This window comes from Camellia sinensis, chromosome 8 (genome assembly GCF_055761805.1).
Source record: "Camellia sinensis isolate YWXY chromosome 8, ASM5576180v1, whole genome shotgun sequence".
NCBI lineage: Eukaryota > Viridiplantae > Streptophyta > Magnoliopsida > Ericales > Theaceae > Camellia > Camellia sinensis.
In genome coordinates, this window is record NC_138968.1 from 125,992,017 (window position 1) to 126,008,485 (window position 16,469).

Below are 16,469 nucleotides of genomic sequence, written 5' to 3' on the forward strand. Positions count from 1 at the left end.
TTAAACATATATACCTGTGTATGTACATAAGTACAGTAGTTGTCCCTCACCTAGACGAAATTTGCGAAAATTTTGACGCAAAGTTGGAACATAACACTAATATCGAATCAATTTCACAAAAATGGTCTTTGAGATTGATGAATTATAGAAATAATATATATATATATATATATATATATATATATATATAATTGTGTATATGATGAATATATGAAGATAAGGTGGTGATCGATGAGATGGATCAGGCTCATCAAAGCGTGAAGGGCTTTGCTTTTCTCCACAGCCAGCAGTGTCTTCCAGTGGACGCAATGTAAATCCCCTTGATCTTTTTTCACAGGGCCTTCCAACTGTGGGTTCAAATGCAAGTGTTAGCAATTTGGAAAGGTTTGTCTGGAAACTTCTCTAGGTTGTGAAGTCTAGAGAGAGAATTTTTTTGGAGAAGTTTGTCTGGAAATTTTTCTAGGTTGGGGAGTTCAGAGAAATTTTGAATTTTCTCTGTGATGTGTTCAGAGAAATTTGAAATTTTCTCTGTGATGTGTCTAGAGAAATTCTCTGAATCAAATTTTCTCTGGATTGATGTTGAAGGACCTTTAGACATTATGAAAATATTAAGTGTCTTTTATATTATAAAATCTTAATACTACGTACCTTAAAAAAAAAATCTCCTTAGATTGTAGTATTTAGAATATTTAAATCATGAATTTAGAAGGAAAAAAAGAGAGGACAATATTGATGAAATATAAACTATAAATTTTCTTTTTCTTTCTTTTTTTAAATTTAATTTGTATTTTATTTTTTAAAATTTATAATTCAAACAAAACAATAACTAATGACAGTATAACCAAAACAAAACATAGAAACACTTTTTACCCTTGTTTTTTTAAATTTATAATTCAAACAAAACAAAATGATAACGACAGTATTATAACCAAAACAAAACATAGAAACACGACTCACAAATTCAAGCCAACGGATTGGGTGGCTTGGCGGGTTTCACATATATATATATAATCAAACAAATCAATTTACAATTGTTCCTTCAATTAATATTTTTATATATAAAATCAATATTTTAGAGGGGGTTGATACACAAAATTATCAATATGAAAAATCAATTTTTTTAATTATATAGAAATTATCAAATCCAACTTTAAATCCATAATAGAATCTCATCTATTTTAAACAAAATCGAGAAAATTATTACCAACTTATCAAATTGCATGTAAAAGAAAAAACCCTAGAGGGCATTGAATTTCAGCTTAAATTCATAAAATCCAACAACTTAAATTGCTTACACTGAATTTCAGTTTATTTTACGAAACAATCAACAATTCCAGCAGATTCAACAACCCACCCCTACAATTTTAACATAATGTCACTCAACTTTGCCTAATTAGACCATCTCTAACAGTTCATCAAACTTTGTATCAGATTTGAAATTTGATGAAAAAGTCACTTTTTGAAGCTCTAATAGTTTCACCAAATTGGCATCAAAATAAGAATGGAACAAAAAATTTCATCAAAGTGAAAACAGGCTTCAGATTTCACCATTTCACTGTGCGTTACCGTTGAAGTAGGCCAACCGCTGGTCGACCAACCAGTCGACCGGTTCCCTTTCAAATAGGTAGGTTTTGAAAGGTAAGTTCAAACCAGTCAAAAAAAAGTTAAAAAAACAAAAAAAAATTACACTTACCGGTCGACCGACCGGTCGATCCTTCCCTTTTGATGCTCTTTTGATGCTCGGTTGGAACAAGCCATATCAGATTGAGAAAATTGACTTTTTTTTTACTCAAATTTGGTGAAAATTTTGATTCACCGTTGGAGATGCTCTTACCCAGCAATTTTTGCTTAATTCCATAAAAATAATAATAATAATAAATAAATAATTTACACATTCATATTCGCCGGACAATCCAACAATTTCACTCAATTACAGTAAAATTCCAGTTCAATTTCATCATATAACAAACAAAAACAGCTGCCTACTTCCCTCGGAAGCAGCAAGAACCTGCTGCTTTAAAAAACAGCACCGCAGTCACATACATCAGCCACCAAAGAGATCAATAACAGGATCTGAGGTCCAAACATATCAGCGGAAATAGCCTTCATGTCATCAGCCAACAGCACCGACACGAGCACCCAATCAAACAGCCTTACTATGAAGACAAGGGACCCAAAAAAAAGAAGAAAAAAAAACACGCAAACACCCTCTAAGCATCGAGCTTCAAACAAGAATCATCATCATCCACACAGATTCAACATTAGCTGATACTGCATCCACCGTCTGAAAAGCAGAAATAGCAGAGGCAAAACCACCAAAGCTCAGCAGCACAGCATCTGCTGCAAAATATACCACGACGACCTTAACTAGAACATAGCTCCAATCCAGAAGAAAACAACCACAAATTAACACGGTGGCATGGCAAGAAATAGGCAAATTTTAAAATAAAAAAAACAAACAAACAAACAAAAACATGACACTTCTAGATTCAACCTAGCAACCAAACCTGCCTCCCCCTATAACCTGTTTTTACACCAGCAACAAACTGAATCAAGAAGGTCCCTGTCAGCAACCTTTCGAGATAATTAACAGTTCTCTAACCATGAATAAAACTAAGAAATTTTTTTTAGAAAAATCATAGCATCTGTTAATTATGATGCAATTAAAAAGGGGGCAAAAAGAAATGAACAATTCAAAATGACAAGAAGCATAATGCAACAACTAAGGATACAAAGGAGGATACATGTGTGGAAAACTGCTGAAGCCGGAATGACTTCTTACTGCAAAGTTTTGCAAACACATGAAGTCAAGAACAAGCTTCACATAAAAGGGAATCTTTTGCCTAATTAGATCCAGATAAACTACTATTTATGCAAGACTAAGATGACTTACCGCACATGTAGAGAGCTGCTCAAAAACACGAGTGCGGAAAAAGAAACCATGCCATTATTGGAATACTAAATATCACTTTTGAGTGGTACTAATCTTCATACATGTTGCGGGATTCAGAGGGATCATATCTGTCCTCAAACTCTTGGGATGTAACAGAGCCTGATCTGCGATCCCTGTATGCATGCCTTTGTCGTCTATCTTTCGTTTCTGAATTCCGATCACTTTGCTCCGTTCGACGATTAGTCTGCCGCTCATGTGACCGGCTGTGGCCGGAATCTGAGCTCCGGGAAAAATTCTTCATGCACCATTCCACATTATTTCGATGCTCACGATTACTACTGTGGTCACGTGAGCGGCGCCTATCTGGGCTTTTGGAATAATAATCTCTATCACGCCAGTCTCTCTCTACACTCCTCCGAGTGTCTAAATGCTCATGGTGCCGACTAGAATCCTGTCTATGTCGCTTACGATCTTCAGAAGACACATGCTCAAATCTTGTAGATCTGATATTATTATGAGAATCTAACTGTTTCTTGTAACCATGAGTCCATTCTCTGCTTATTTCGGATGAGTCACAAACATTTTTCTTTAGCTTATCCACATCTGCAGAGATGTCATGCAAAGAAGGTTCGGGTGTGAACTTCCCAGCTTCCTCAGTACCCTTTATTAGGCAACCAATACCTCCTGCTTGTGTGATGTCGTCCATGTATTCCTCTATTATATCCCTCATCACCTTTTAGAAATAAAAAATTAGGAGAGAGAGAGAGAGAGGGGAACAAAGTGAAACAAGGATAACTGAGAATACAGAGAATGTCTCAAATACTCAAATTAAAGTGTAGAAAGTCAAAGCGAAAGCCATTATATAATAGAAGGCAAGAAATATGGAAGAAGGTAAACTGTAAATGAAAATAACATATAACATGTAAAAATGAAGATTCAAACTCTTATGTATGTGACAGCTCATTCCTAAAGGCAGGCTCTCTCATTTTCATGGAAAAAACTTCCTTCCAAAATTAAATTTTTGGACTGATCCTTTTTCATAATAAATATTTAGACTGATCTAATTGTCAACAACTTCCAACGGAATTTAACATTATATCAAGACAAAATATTGACAGAGAACACATGCACTATAAGAATTGAAGTTGCTTCTTACCTGTGTTGTAGATCGCTTTGATTTCTTGCCACGATATGACATTCTTCGACGTTTGTAATCCCTTTCTTCAGCTAATAACTCCTCTCTTGTCTTTGCTTTATTTGTGGACTGACAATACCACAAGGATTTTGAGACAAAGGAGATAAAGAATTGAAAAGTACGGTTTATACCACCAAAAGTGCCAGCAAGAGAGAATAGAACGTAACATGTTAATGAAAGATCATCATGTATTGCTTAAGAGCCACTTTAAAGGTAATTAAAAGCCATTTTTAAGGAAATTAGCAACTCTTCTATACAATTGTTTACAATCACAATTGCATATGACAGGAAAAGATGAGTATCAACCATGATAATAAAAATGGACAGAATTCCCACATTAACTGTAGGATTCATGCATAGGGCTGTAAAATGAATCAAGCTATTCGAGCTTGACTCACGTTTGGTTTGCCAAAAGTGAGTTCGAGATCAGCTTGTGATATAACCAAGCCAAGTTCGAATGCATTTTTGAGGCTAACTAATTTTCAAAGCTTGGCTCAATAAGATTATAAGCACTTTATATATATAAACAAGTTACATGAGCTCGAACTTCGATTCTGCTCTTCTAAAAGGAACATTGGCTCTAACAATATTGTCGCCATCTACCAAAACAACACTCGTGATCGGCTCAGTCAAAGAGTAACCCAGCAGAGTTCAATAGAGGATAGAGGTCTGGTAAACGACAGCAAAGCAAAAGAGAGCAGACTAGAGCAGAACTGTTTCAGGTTCCAAAGAGGCCGAGGGGAAATGAAAAGTGACCAGAGATTTGTATGATTAAAGTTGATCAAGTGTGATACATCTTGGAAAGTTATTGAAGTATGGTACATCTAATGCCTGGAATGCATTACACTCACTCGACTCACTCATATACTGTCTTTCTTTTTTGTTTTTTGATAATTGTCTCATTCGATCAGAATCAGTTGAACATCTATTATTATCTTTCTTTTCTTTTTTTTATTGGGTGTGTTCTCCAATGTGGAGAAAACCACTACTTGCCTGGTTCTGAATAATGATCGGTTGAACAGATGGGCCATGCCTCCCCTCTTGCCGCATTAATAAGTCAGTCCTCTCTCTTTTGCAGCCTGGCCTTCAAGGTAATTCATAGCGGACTTCAGCATGGAGCTTGCCAGTTAGCTTCTTTTTTATTTAGTTTTTAATTTAGCAAGAGTAAAAATAGCCCATATGTGAAGAAATGCTTTTAATCCTTCAGATATGAATGTTGATTGGATCTAAATCCTTCAATTCTGTTCCGGCAAATTATTGTGTCTCATACATAAGGCTAAGGACACAACCAACATCCTTTCTTCTCCTGGTATTCATACACCTACTAGTACTACTCCTTAATCTTATATTTGCTACTGTGAAGGTGATATCAAAGGCTCTAGAATTGAAATTTTTTCATAGAAGGTGACGGTTCTTTGGTCCATTTGGTAGGGCTTGGAATACAAAAGTAATGAATTAGGGCAGGTTATGTCAGTCTGAAACAAAGTTCTGGAAGCAGAGAGCAACCATTTTTTGCTTTTCTTGAAGAGGTTTCTCGTGACTCGACTCAAACTAGCAACCACGAGACTGGAGGCAGATTGCACTTGCCATCGCACCTGGTCGTGAGACCTCTATTTCTGTTACCACTCTCAACGTTTATTAATCACCCTCCATACGGGTGCATCAGTTGATCTATGTTGCACATAATCGTAACATCTCAAACAACTTTCCTTCGTTTTATCTTCAATTAGTACCATTTTATAGCAGTCCTATAAAACTTTTCCTCAAATTAATAAGAATCCTACTAACATGCAACACTCCAGTTCATCCATCCAGCTCTAATTCTATGGTCACATCCAATTCAACCTCTTCTCAGAATGACTGGCCCAAGATATCAAAAATGGTCACTCTTTGGTATCTTTTGCCTATTAAATTTTACTTCCATCTTCATTCTTATTTCTAATTTTGCTAAAACTACGCTTCATATATTTGTAATTCTCTTTACTTAACATAAAACCCTAAGATTCTGAAGTACGTCTCCACAACTCTAGCTTAGAGCTTACTACGCATGTTTTGTCAACTAAACTACATAATCTGCAAACAACATATATTAGGGATATCCTCTTGAATGCCTGTAGTAAGTTCATTAATATCTAGTGCAAAAAAAGTAAGGACTTAACGTTGATCATTGATGTATTGAAAATTACTTTCACTTGTTTATCGCCATACTATTCTCACAAAAACCAACCTTTTTAAAAACATACAAAAAATTGACGTGGTGCCTAAATTATCAAGGTTCTTTAAGAAAGGAAAAACAACATGAAATGACAAATGTATAAAAAAAAAAATGCTACTTTCATAAGTAAACTTTATTAAGGAAATGCATCAAAAAAAATTTTTTGTTCTCAATTTTCTTAATTTCGAAACTGCATGCTCAAAAACAAAAATGTTTTCCATAAGCTTAACGTAAACAACCCCGTTATTCTACGTTTTTTCCTTATCCTATCATTTTCATTTGACAATCCTCCTCATTTCACATTGTATAACCACAGGACTTTAAAAAGAAAAACACTGAAGGCAATATCTAGTAATTAGTAAGGCCATGTATTTGAAATGTACCTGATTATGTGGCCGCTGCCAAAGAAAACCATCATGTTCAAGGACAGGTCTATAATTAAGACGTTTTTGCCGCTCCTCATCAGCTCTATTTGAGAAATATGCGTGCTCAGCCGTCCTACAAGGGAATTAGCATCATGATATGTGTCAATGTAAAATGCAATGAGAAGAATGCATTAAACAAAAGATAAAGCCATCCTACAAGGGAATTAGCATTATGATGTGTCGATGTAAAATGCAATGAGAAAAACTCATTAAATGAAAGATAAAAAATGAAACAATGCAGGGTAAAGACACATTCTTACTGCAAATATAATGCACTTGATGCAGAAACAGTTAGTGCAGAAACACACATCACATGGCAATTACTCACCATCTAGTTTAGGGAATCATGATTCATCATGGTAAAATCCTAAACTGCCATATGAATTACTCGAACTCACAAAAAATTCAATTTATCATCTAGATGGTTAAAAAAAAACAGGAGAGAAAAAAAAAAAATGAATTCCAACCATAGCATACCATATGAAATGTATTGTTTATAAATGCCGTTTGGTAACACTTACGTTTTCAGTTTTCTGTTTATATTTACAAAAATTTTAAAAATTCAAATAAAAACTTGTTTGGTAAAATTTTTGATTTATAAATCAGTGGTTTCAGTTTATAAATTTAGCCAAAAAATGAAAACACAAAAAATGTGCTTCCGTTTTAAGTTTTCAGTTTTTTTTTTTGTTACCACCCAACACTAGCCACCACCCGCCACCATTTTCCATCATCGTCTTCCGCCACCACCACCCACCCCCCACCACCACTCACCACCCACCTGCCACCACCACCCGCCACCACCACCCACCTGTCACCCACTCGCCACTACCACCCACCCCTCGCCACCGCTACCACCACCACCACCGCCGCCACCACCACCCACCTGCTATCCACCCGCCACCACCCGCCACCCGCCACTACCATCCGCCGCCCGCCACCACCACCCAGCACCTACTTGCCACCACCACTTACCACCCACCCGCCACCCGCCACCCACCACCACCACCACCCATTCGGTACCACCTACCACCCGCCACCGTTACCCACCCACTCGCTACCACCTACCACCCGCCACCGTTACCCACCCACCCGCCATCCGCCACCCACCACCACCCGCCGCCACCACTACCACCCACCACTTGCCACCGTCACCCACGCACCCACTATTACCACCCGCCACCACTCGCCATCCGCCACCCACCTGCCACCACCACCTAGCACCCGCCACCACCACCACCACCACCACCACCCACTCGCTGCCACCCACCACCCGCCACCGTCACCCACCCACCCCATCACCACCACCCGCCACTACCCACCACCACCCGCCATCCGCCACCCACCTGTCACCACCACCCACCACCCGCCACCGCCACCACCACCACCACCACCACCCACCCGCTACCACCCACCACCGTCACCCACCCACCGACCACCACCACCACCCACCCGTCACCACCCACCACCACCTACCGTCACCACTTTTCACCACCGTCTTCCGCTGCCACTTGCCACTACTTGCCATTTCTCAATCTTTTTTATATTTTTAAATTTTTTTAAACATTTTGTTAATTACCAAACGCGTTTATAGTTTATGTTTTTCAAAAAATAAACAAAAATCAGTTTATAAAATTTTTGTAAATATAAACTGAAAACGTAAACGTTACCAAACACAAGTAAATAAAGTAGACTATACCTTCCTGCTCATTTTCTTAGATTAAAAGATACATTTCATTGTTGTTCTCCCTATAAAAACTAAGTATTACACATATGCAGGTCTAGTTGCCCTTACTTAACTCGATAAAGTGTTGCGTAACTATTTGAAGCCAGCTGCACAAATGTTGTTTAGCTGTTTAGCTATCATGTTTAAATGCCTACACGGGTCTTAATTTTGAAAAGTCCACAAGCAAGCTTTTCTCTACCCCACAGACAGAACCATTTCTACTCCTACATATGTTCACACTATTAAGAGATGGTATCAAAATTGTTTCTACCTAGAAAAATACTTGAGGCTAATAATGCTCATGAATATCATTTTCTTAAAATTTTTAAGTAATTGTTTCAAAATGAAGCGCTTAACAAAAGGTTTCAAGGTGTTTTGGCAACGAATAGCAAAATAGAAAAAATTGTTGTTCACGTCCAAAAGAAATTAAATTAGAAATCAAAATTAACATCATTCCATACAAATACTTAAACCTCATTCAATACTTATAATGACACATTTAACTAAGAAATGGTAACACTGTTTTGCCAAGCCATGTTTGATACTAAATAACTTTCTTAATTGGCATAATAAAAGATTATAAAGCAAAAGAATTCCTAATAGTCTTTAGGGCTCGTTCGGGAAGTGGGTTGGCTTTTTGGCTTTTTGGCCTTTTTGGCTATTTTAGCCTGGGGCTAAAAAGCTTGGTTTGGAAAGGCCTTTTGGCTTTTTTGACTTTTTTGTGAGAAAAATAATGTAATGATTATGGATTGGATGTGATATTATCTTATTAGGCTAAAAAGCCTATTTTGTTTTTTGTGACTAAAATAGCCAAAAAAGCCTCAATCTTGCCTTCCCAAACGAAGGCTTAGACTGTTTTCAGTAAAACCAACATACCAATTGCATTGCATGACAGGTTTCCCAAAGATCCTCTAGCAGTGACAAATGAATTGACCAAAAATCTAGAGCCACTTTGAATATGTTCATCATCAATGTCCAAGCAAGTCAACCCTAGACAATGAAATTTACAGGATAACTTCTCAAGGAAAGTGTTCTTGAAAGTTTATTGAACTTAAAAATAAAACATTTTAAGAAGAAAAGTGTTCTTATGGAAATCACAGGTGAATATTTGAAATAAAAAGTTTGGTAAAATAAAAAGGAGTGTTGAGAAACTTGGAGGTTGACTTAAGAGGAGTTGAGATGAATTGGATAATACAACTCTTGCTTTTAATTTACTCATCAAATATTTTAAATGATTATTTGGTGAGTGGTTGTCTTTGCTCACCTCTTACACTTTCACGTACTCCACATCAGACGACATAGAGTTGGGCAATCATGCCTTATATTTAATGCTTTTGCAAACTTATATGTGTATACCCATGCTTTTTTCTTTTTTCTTTTTCCCGTCATGTAAAACTAACTAGTTTATTTTTGGACATGTAAAATTAGTTAGTTCACACGCTTATATTAATTGATGATATGTATTTCATACTTGGCTTTGTGTAAGCTCATTTTTGGCTTTTGAAGGCTAATTGTGGGAGTTGTAACTTTATAATCAAACTCTAATTACTTCTAACGTATTGGCATTGTATTCAAGTAATTGTTATGCAATTTCATCTTATTTAACATTTTCTTTTAGATCAGTGATTTTATTTAACATTGAAAATTGGAAGGAAAAAAAAAACTTTTATTTAAATCTGTACCAAATTCATTTGTGTCATCAATCAATATTTTTGGAGTTGTTTAACTCCCAAAAATCACATTCTTCTTAAGCTAAAGTCCTACCTAAAGTCACTTAGGTTTAAGGGTTGACTGAGACTTCATTACAAGCTTATTCAGATCATTTTCCACCAATGCATAAAATCAGCCTGATTTGTAATAGAATTGGAAATTATTATATTTAATTCATGTTTTGAATCCAAATAAATGTGATTTCCAAGTTATCATAATTTGATTAATTAAATAGTGACCTACCAATTGGCATTGCGATCAACAGGAATGTGGACTTAAAATTGGGTTAAGCAACCCTAATAATCATACTTGGCGAAATAATCCACCAGGTTTAGAAACTGGAGTGTGACACCCCACAATCTATGGCATGTCTAAATAAAAGCGCCATGTTTCTTTATTTACTATCCTAAATTGTCACATGTTTGTGTGCGATTGATTATTCAATTGATTGCTAATGGCCTGATTTACCTATCTTTATTTCTCAGAAGATAATAGATTTGCTATCCTAAATTGTCACTTGTTTGCAGATGATTGATTATTCAATTGATTACTAATGACCTAGCTTACACATTTTATTTCTATAGAACTCTAGAAAAACCCTAGATTGCATCAGTAATTGGGGGTGTTTAAATAGCCGATGACCCGATCCAAACTGACTGACCCAAACAAATCACGGATGGTTTCGACACTACGGACACCGTCTGCAGTTTCGATATATCACTTTCATTTTTTATTTTTTATTTTTTTATTTTTTTTGAGTTTCGGTCGAGTGATGGTTTTAAGAAAAGAAAATCCATTTAACTAGAACCGACCGACTCATATATATATATATATATATTATGACGTCTTGTTACCATTTGTTTGAGTGAAAAGAGTAGTTTTTCTCTTTATCCTCCCAAGACAAGACAATACCTCACCTTATCACTGCATGTTACTTCATCACCGATCCACCCTCTCTCTCTCTCTCTCTAAGAGAAACCCTAAAGCATCTAACCTGTCACCACAATCTGTAGACTTCAAAACTCTAAAAATCCTCTCAAATTTCTGGTTCTCTCATATCTTCAAGCCTTTCACTCTCACGATTCCATTCACTGCTATCTCTCTCTCTTCACAAAATTCCCAAATAACAAAACCCCAGCCTCATTATCTTCACAAATCAAAGTTCCTACTCCGGCAAATATGGCTTTGCTATTTCCATGTCCGGCGAATATGGTTATGCCACTCCATCTCTAAATTTTTTTTCCAATCTGTATTTGACGACCTACACTGATGGTCCACTATATGAACTTTACAATTTGTACTTTTTTTCAGATATTTATCATTGGTGAGATGATTTTTTTTTAGTTTTATTTTTCCAGATCTGTTGATGAAATGGTTTTTTGGGATTATACAATACATAGTGACCAAAATCAGATCTGCAAGGCTGAACATGGTTTTTCCTTTTTTCTTTTGGTTGTCAGATGTAGTTCAGTTTGTCCAATCTGACCACCAAACTGATTAACCCAATTTCTGCAGTTTCAAACCATACATCGGTCAGAAAAGGGGTGAGTTTTTCCCAATCCGATTTGGCCAGCTAGGATGATGGATCAACTGTAAAACCGATCCGACTCTACCCGTGAATAGCCCCATCAGTAATCAACTTCTTTTTGTCTGCACATAAAATGCACACTAATCATCTACATCATAGGTGGAATGCGGAAGTCTTGAATATTTTTGTCCAACAGCATTCTCCAAACAATAGAAAGTGACAAAAGATCAGTTTGAAATAGCTAAAAATCCGTCTTCTAGAAAGCAACAATAGATCTATTTGGTTGGTATTGTAGTTGAAAACATTTTTACCAGAATGAATCTGGATGCATCCACATCAAATTTGCAAGGTATAAAGCCAATTCCTAAACCTCTCAATGATTTTGAAGAAAAAAAAAAAGGTTCCAAAATTTATGAGTGGTCAAATTTTACTATTCTTAATTTTCCTAATCCTCAACCCAGCAACACATCTTGTGTATTATTTCCCCCACTCTAAACTTACACCTAAAATAAGGTGACCAAGCCCTACCATGCAACTAACAAAAATATTCCCAGACTGAATGCATCTTAATTTTGGACAAAGAGGTGCTGGGTTACAAAAAAGGAAACCAGCAACAGTTCATTTCATCTTCTGCTTTGGCACAAATTAAGAGCCATGCATTCTCATAGAAACAGATACATCATGGCCTTCAAGAAGGGATTCACAACAAAAAAATCCTCTTTTTCTCTTATTTTTTTGTGAGAGTTTAAACATCATGCAATGTCAATTCAATATCAAATTATCACATTTTGTCTACAGATAAATCTCGAAACCTTTTTTTTTTTTTTTTTTTTAAATATTTGAAAATGTAGATTCTCAATATGCAACAATCAAGTATAAAGATAACCTCATAGGTTGACGAAACCATGTAAGATTCACCAAGGTTGCCGCACACAAAATATAATAACAACAATAATTTTTTTTTAAAAAAAGCTTCTCGTTTAGGAAAAAACTTTTATGCAAGCCTCTTTTGTTCAAACAACACCATATACCATTCTTGTAAGATGGCAAAAAAAAGCTAATATGAGGTGAAGTGCTACTCATAGGCACATCAGAAAGTCCCATCACGATCACTTATTTAGTCAAAACAGTCCACAGTTGTTTCTCTCATATTTATTTTCTACAAAGGGGAATATATGTTTTAATGAATTTATAATCAAAGGGGAAAAAAAATGGACAAGGGAAGAGATTTTAGAAACTACCTTTATCACATTGTAATTGATTCATCCAAGGAAGCCAAACCCCATCATACCACATTCTAGTGTAAGTGTCATACAACAAACTCATTCTCACTTTGCATAAGACGCGCTACTATTCTAGGTAAAGTTTACTTCACCTTATGTGGTTTAATAATTCTTCTTAATCTCCCCTTGTTTCTCACCCTCCTCATATTCAAAAATAATAATTAGAAATTGATTAACTAGGTACAAAGCCTAAAGTTACTTCATCCTATGCTAATCTGCTAACCTACATACTTAGGAGTCCATGCCATTTATGGATCCATGTCATTTATGTTTCTAGGTAAGACAAATTTTGCTCCATGGAACACAACCCCTTGCAGCTTCTAACTGCGTGAAAATGAAAATAGAAAGTTCAAAATTGCTTCAAAGATGTTAAATGTTCCAAGGAAATAAGTAAATAATGGTTCTTCACTGTCCAATAACATCTAATCCGTATCCTAACAACTGATTCCAAAAATTTTATAAAATCCTACTAATAATTAAATTTGTAACAGTGTTTTCAAAGCTAGACACATTCCATTTTATACCCTTGTATTACTAAACATATGTCTCATTAGATGCATATTGCTGTATAAAAGTTTCACCAACCAAACCAGATAGACAAAATACATTGGTAAATTTTGCATTGCAATAGGATAGAGGATTAGAAATCGTTCAAAACACTTTAAAATATTGGGCAAGCTTGTTATAGTTTTTGTCTTTTGTAATCCCAAACAAAAAAATCATAAACTGACAAACTGGAAAATTTGTTTCACTGACTAATTTTTTCTGAAACACCCCATATTTAATATGCATTTTAAGTTGAATTCCAAATTTTTGAAGAAAAAAAATATATTCACAAAAAATAAATATGATACGAAAACAGTGATTGTTCGAACTTTTCATTGCTTTTGCTCACAAAAACATCAAAAAGAAATGAACAGCCCCTTAATGTTCTAAGCAGATTGGATTAGAAGAAAACAGAAAGAACAACAGAAATTGAAAACACGAATAGAAACATACCGCTGGTAACTAGTAAGTGATTGAGTACTGCGTAATGCCTTAATTTTTTCTTCAAGCAAGGCCCGTTCATGCAATGCAGCCACAGCTGCCGCTACTTGGGAAACTAAAATCACTCTGCTATTAATGGATTCACCCAGTACACTATTTCCATCATCCTCCACACCCTTTTCAAATGGCTCTACAGATTTACCACCCACATCATCCTCCAAACCCTTTTCAAATGGCTCTACAGAATTACCATCCACATCATCCTCCGCACCCTTTTCAAATGGCTCTACAGAATTACCATCCGCATGATCCTCCACACCCTTTTCAAATGGCTCCACAGATTTACCATCAACATCTCTCGAAGCAGGTGATTCAGGGGCTTTTTGCTCCAACAGGAACAATGAAGAATTCAATGAAATATTTAACATCCATTGTTTAAGCGTGTCAATGGCAAAAAGCTTCCCATTCACCTCACCATACAACACAGAAAACTGAAAAGACAACCACTTCAATACCTCAACCAAAATGGGACACTTTAAACTCATAGCAGCTGGATTCAACTCCCTCGCATCTCTGTTCAATACTGAATCCACCGAACCAGTAGCTTCCCTCACAATTGCTTTCAAACAAAGCTGAAAAAGCAAAACTATATGGTCCCTCATAGGCACATCAATCACAACACCATAACGAGGCGAGTTCACAATTACCCATCTAAGGAAATCACAATCTTCAGCCATAACAGAACACAAAATGATCCGAAGAACTCTATACGAATAGGCAATAGGATAATCCCTCCATGACTCGATTTCGCTCCTAACAAGCCACAACTCCGAAGGAAGAAGCGTAACACAATCCCTAGAGAAACCCTTAATTTCACCATTATCACTGCCTACAAAATTTGCACACTGAATCGATAGAATACCTGGGAGAGAGAAGGTTCGGCTCGAACTATCTCGATCGGCAGAGCTAACTACGCCGGGGCAATTACGGTAGAAGAAATTGGGGCCAAACTCGCAGTAATCGTCGAGGGAGAAGCAGAGGTCGGAGTTGGGATCGTGTAGGGTTTGAAGGAAGCGGTTCTGGTTGAGCAGTTGTTGGGAGGGTTTGAGAGTGTTGGGGTAGCGCAGTGATTGGAGTAGGAGTGGGTCGAGGTTGAGGAGAGGGGAAGGGGAAGAAGGGCATTGGAGGGAGTGGCGGAAGAGGGATTCCGGCGGAAGGCGGTGGTGGAAATTGAAAGGACAGGGGCAGAGGGCGGCGGCTGTGGTGGTGATGGTGGGGAGGAGAGTGGAGATGGAGTGGAGGGCGGTTTCGGAGAGGTGGATGAGGTGTTTGAGTGTTGAGAGAGCGGTTGGGAGATCGGGAGGCTGCGGCAGAGGCGGAGGTGGCGGTGGTGAAGTGATTGAGTTGGTGGTGGTGGAAGAGGGATGGTGGTTGAGATGAGAATAGAAGAAGTTAGAGTTAGGGTTAGGGTTAGGGTTTTGGGGTGACGGAAGAAAGGTGAGGTGTGGTAATGGAGATGGAGGATTCATCGCAGTGTCTCTTCTTCTTCGTCGTCGTCGTCCTCCTCGTCAATGCACAGAAAACGCTTTTACCTTACGAGAGTATTTGATTGAAGGATTGGAGAAGGGGATTAAAATTGATCTGAATTGGATTTGGGAATTGTAAATTTTTTGGATTATTTGATTGGATTTGATGTGTATTTTGTATTTATTTTTTTTATGAGATTACGTGATTTGGAGAGAGAAGAAAAGAAATGGAGAGATATGTATTTTTTTTACTTGTTTGGATAATTTAAGTGGAGAGAAATGGAAAGAAATTGAGAGAAGTGGAGAAAAATTTATTTCTCTTATAAGTCTCATTTTCAATCTTTCTAAAAGTGAAGAGATTGGGAGAGAAACAAAACCACTACTTTCATAATACCAATTTTGTCTCTATAAAAATAAAAGAAATAAAATGATTGAAAATATAAAAAGGTTATCTTGGTAATATAACATAAAATAATTTTTTTTCTTTTCTCTTAAATGAAATCTAAACAAACAAAAATGAGAGAAATCACAATCATTTTCTTTTCTTTTCTCTTATTACTTAAGTAATCATTTCATTTCATTTCTCTCATAAGTTCCCAAACACAATAAATGTCTGCAAATGACTATTTTTTAGTGAATTTAATGTTTAGTTGGATGGATAGAATAAGGATAAATACTCAAAAGATTATTTTACGTTTATAATTTATATTTTTTATTTAACATATAATTTAAATTTGTAATTTGTAATTTATAATTTATAATTTAACAACATTAAAAAAAATTAATTTATAAGGTCATAATTTTTAATTAAATTAAATTTATAATTTATATTTTTTATTTAATATATAATTTTAAATTAACAACACTAAAAAAATAATTTATAAATGTTCAAAAGATTATTTTACTATTTTTTAATTGTTTACTAAGTAATAGCATGAGGGTAAAATAGACATTTAACACATTAGTCCCATGTGATACCAATCC

General features: G+C 36.1%; 1 protein-coding gene across 3 annotated transcripts; it reads right to left on the bottom strand.

Moving 5' to 3' along the window:
* Positions 1–1,841: 1,841 nt before the first annotated feature.
* LOC114274853 (U11/U12 small nuclear ribonucleoprotein) lies at positions 1,842–15,615 on the bottom strand. 3 transcript variants are annotated; one of them, XM_082883375.1, is made up of 5 exons: positions 13,972–15,615; positions 6,687–6,801; positions 4,050–4,157; positions 2,894–3,626; positions 1,842–2,781 (listed from the first exon to the last, which is right to left on the bottom strand). In XM_082883375.1, the coding sequence occupies exons 1-4, from the start codon at positions 15,486–15,488 to the stop codon at positions 2,982–2,984; spliced, it is 2,385 nt and encodes a 794-aa protein (XP_082739501.1). In that variant the 5' UTR covers positions 15,489–15,615; the 3' UTR covers positions 1,842–2,781; positions 2,894–2,981. The 3 variants fall into 3 exon arrangements, with proteins under 3 accessions (XP_082739501.1, XP_082739503.1, XP_082739502.1); XM_082883377.1 differs by having other exon boundaries at positions 1,842–2,337; positions 13,972–15,606; XM_082883376.1 differs by having other exon boundaries at positions 1,842–2,340; positions 13,972–15,606.
* Positions 15,616–16,469: the final 854 nt, after the last annotated feature.

What these genes read in the sequence shown, in the direction of transcription:
- LOC114274853 (XM_082883375.1), bottom strand. Translation starts at nt 15,488, where the DNA reads ATGAATCCTCCATCTCCATTACCACACCTCACCTTTCTTCCGTCACCC. An exon ending in TCACTTACTAGTTACCAGCG is followed by an intron (nt 6,802 to 13,971) that starts GTATGTTTCTAT and finishes ATTCCCTTGTAG; the next exon opens with GACGGCTGAGCACGCATATT. An exon ending in CAAAGCGATCTACAACACAG is followed by an intron (nt 3,627 to 4,049) that starts GTAAGAAGCAAC and finishes TATTTCTAAAAG; the next exon opens with GTGATGAGGGATATAATAGA.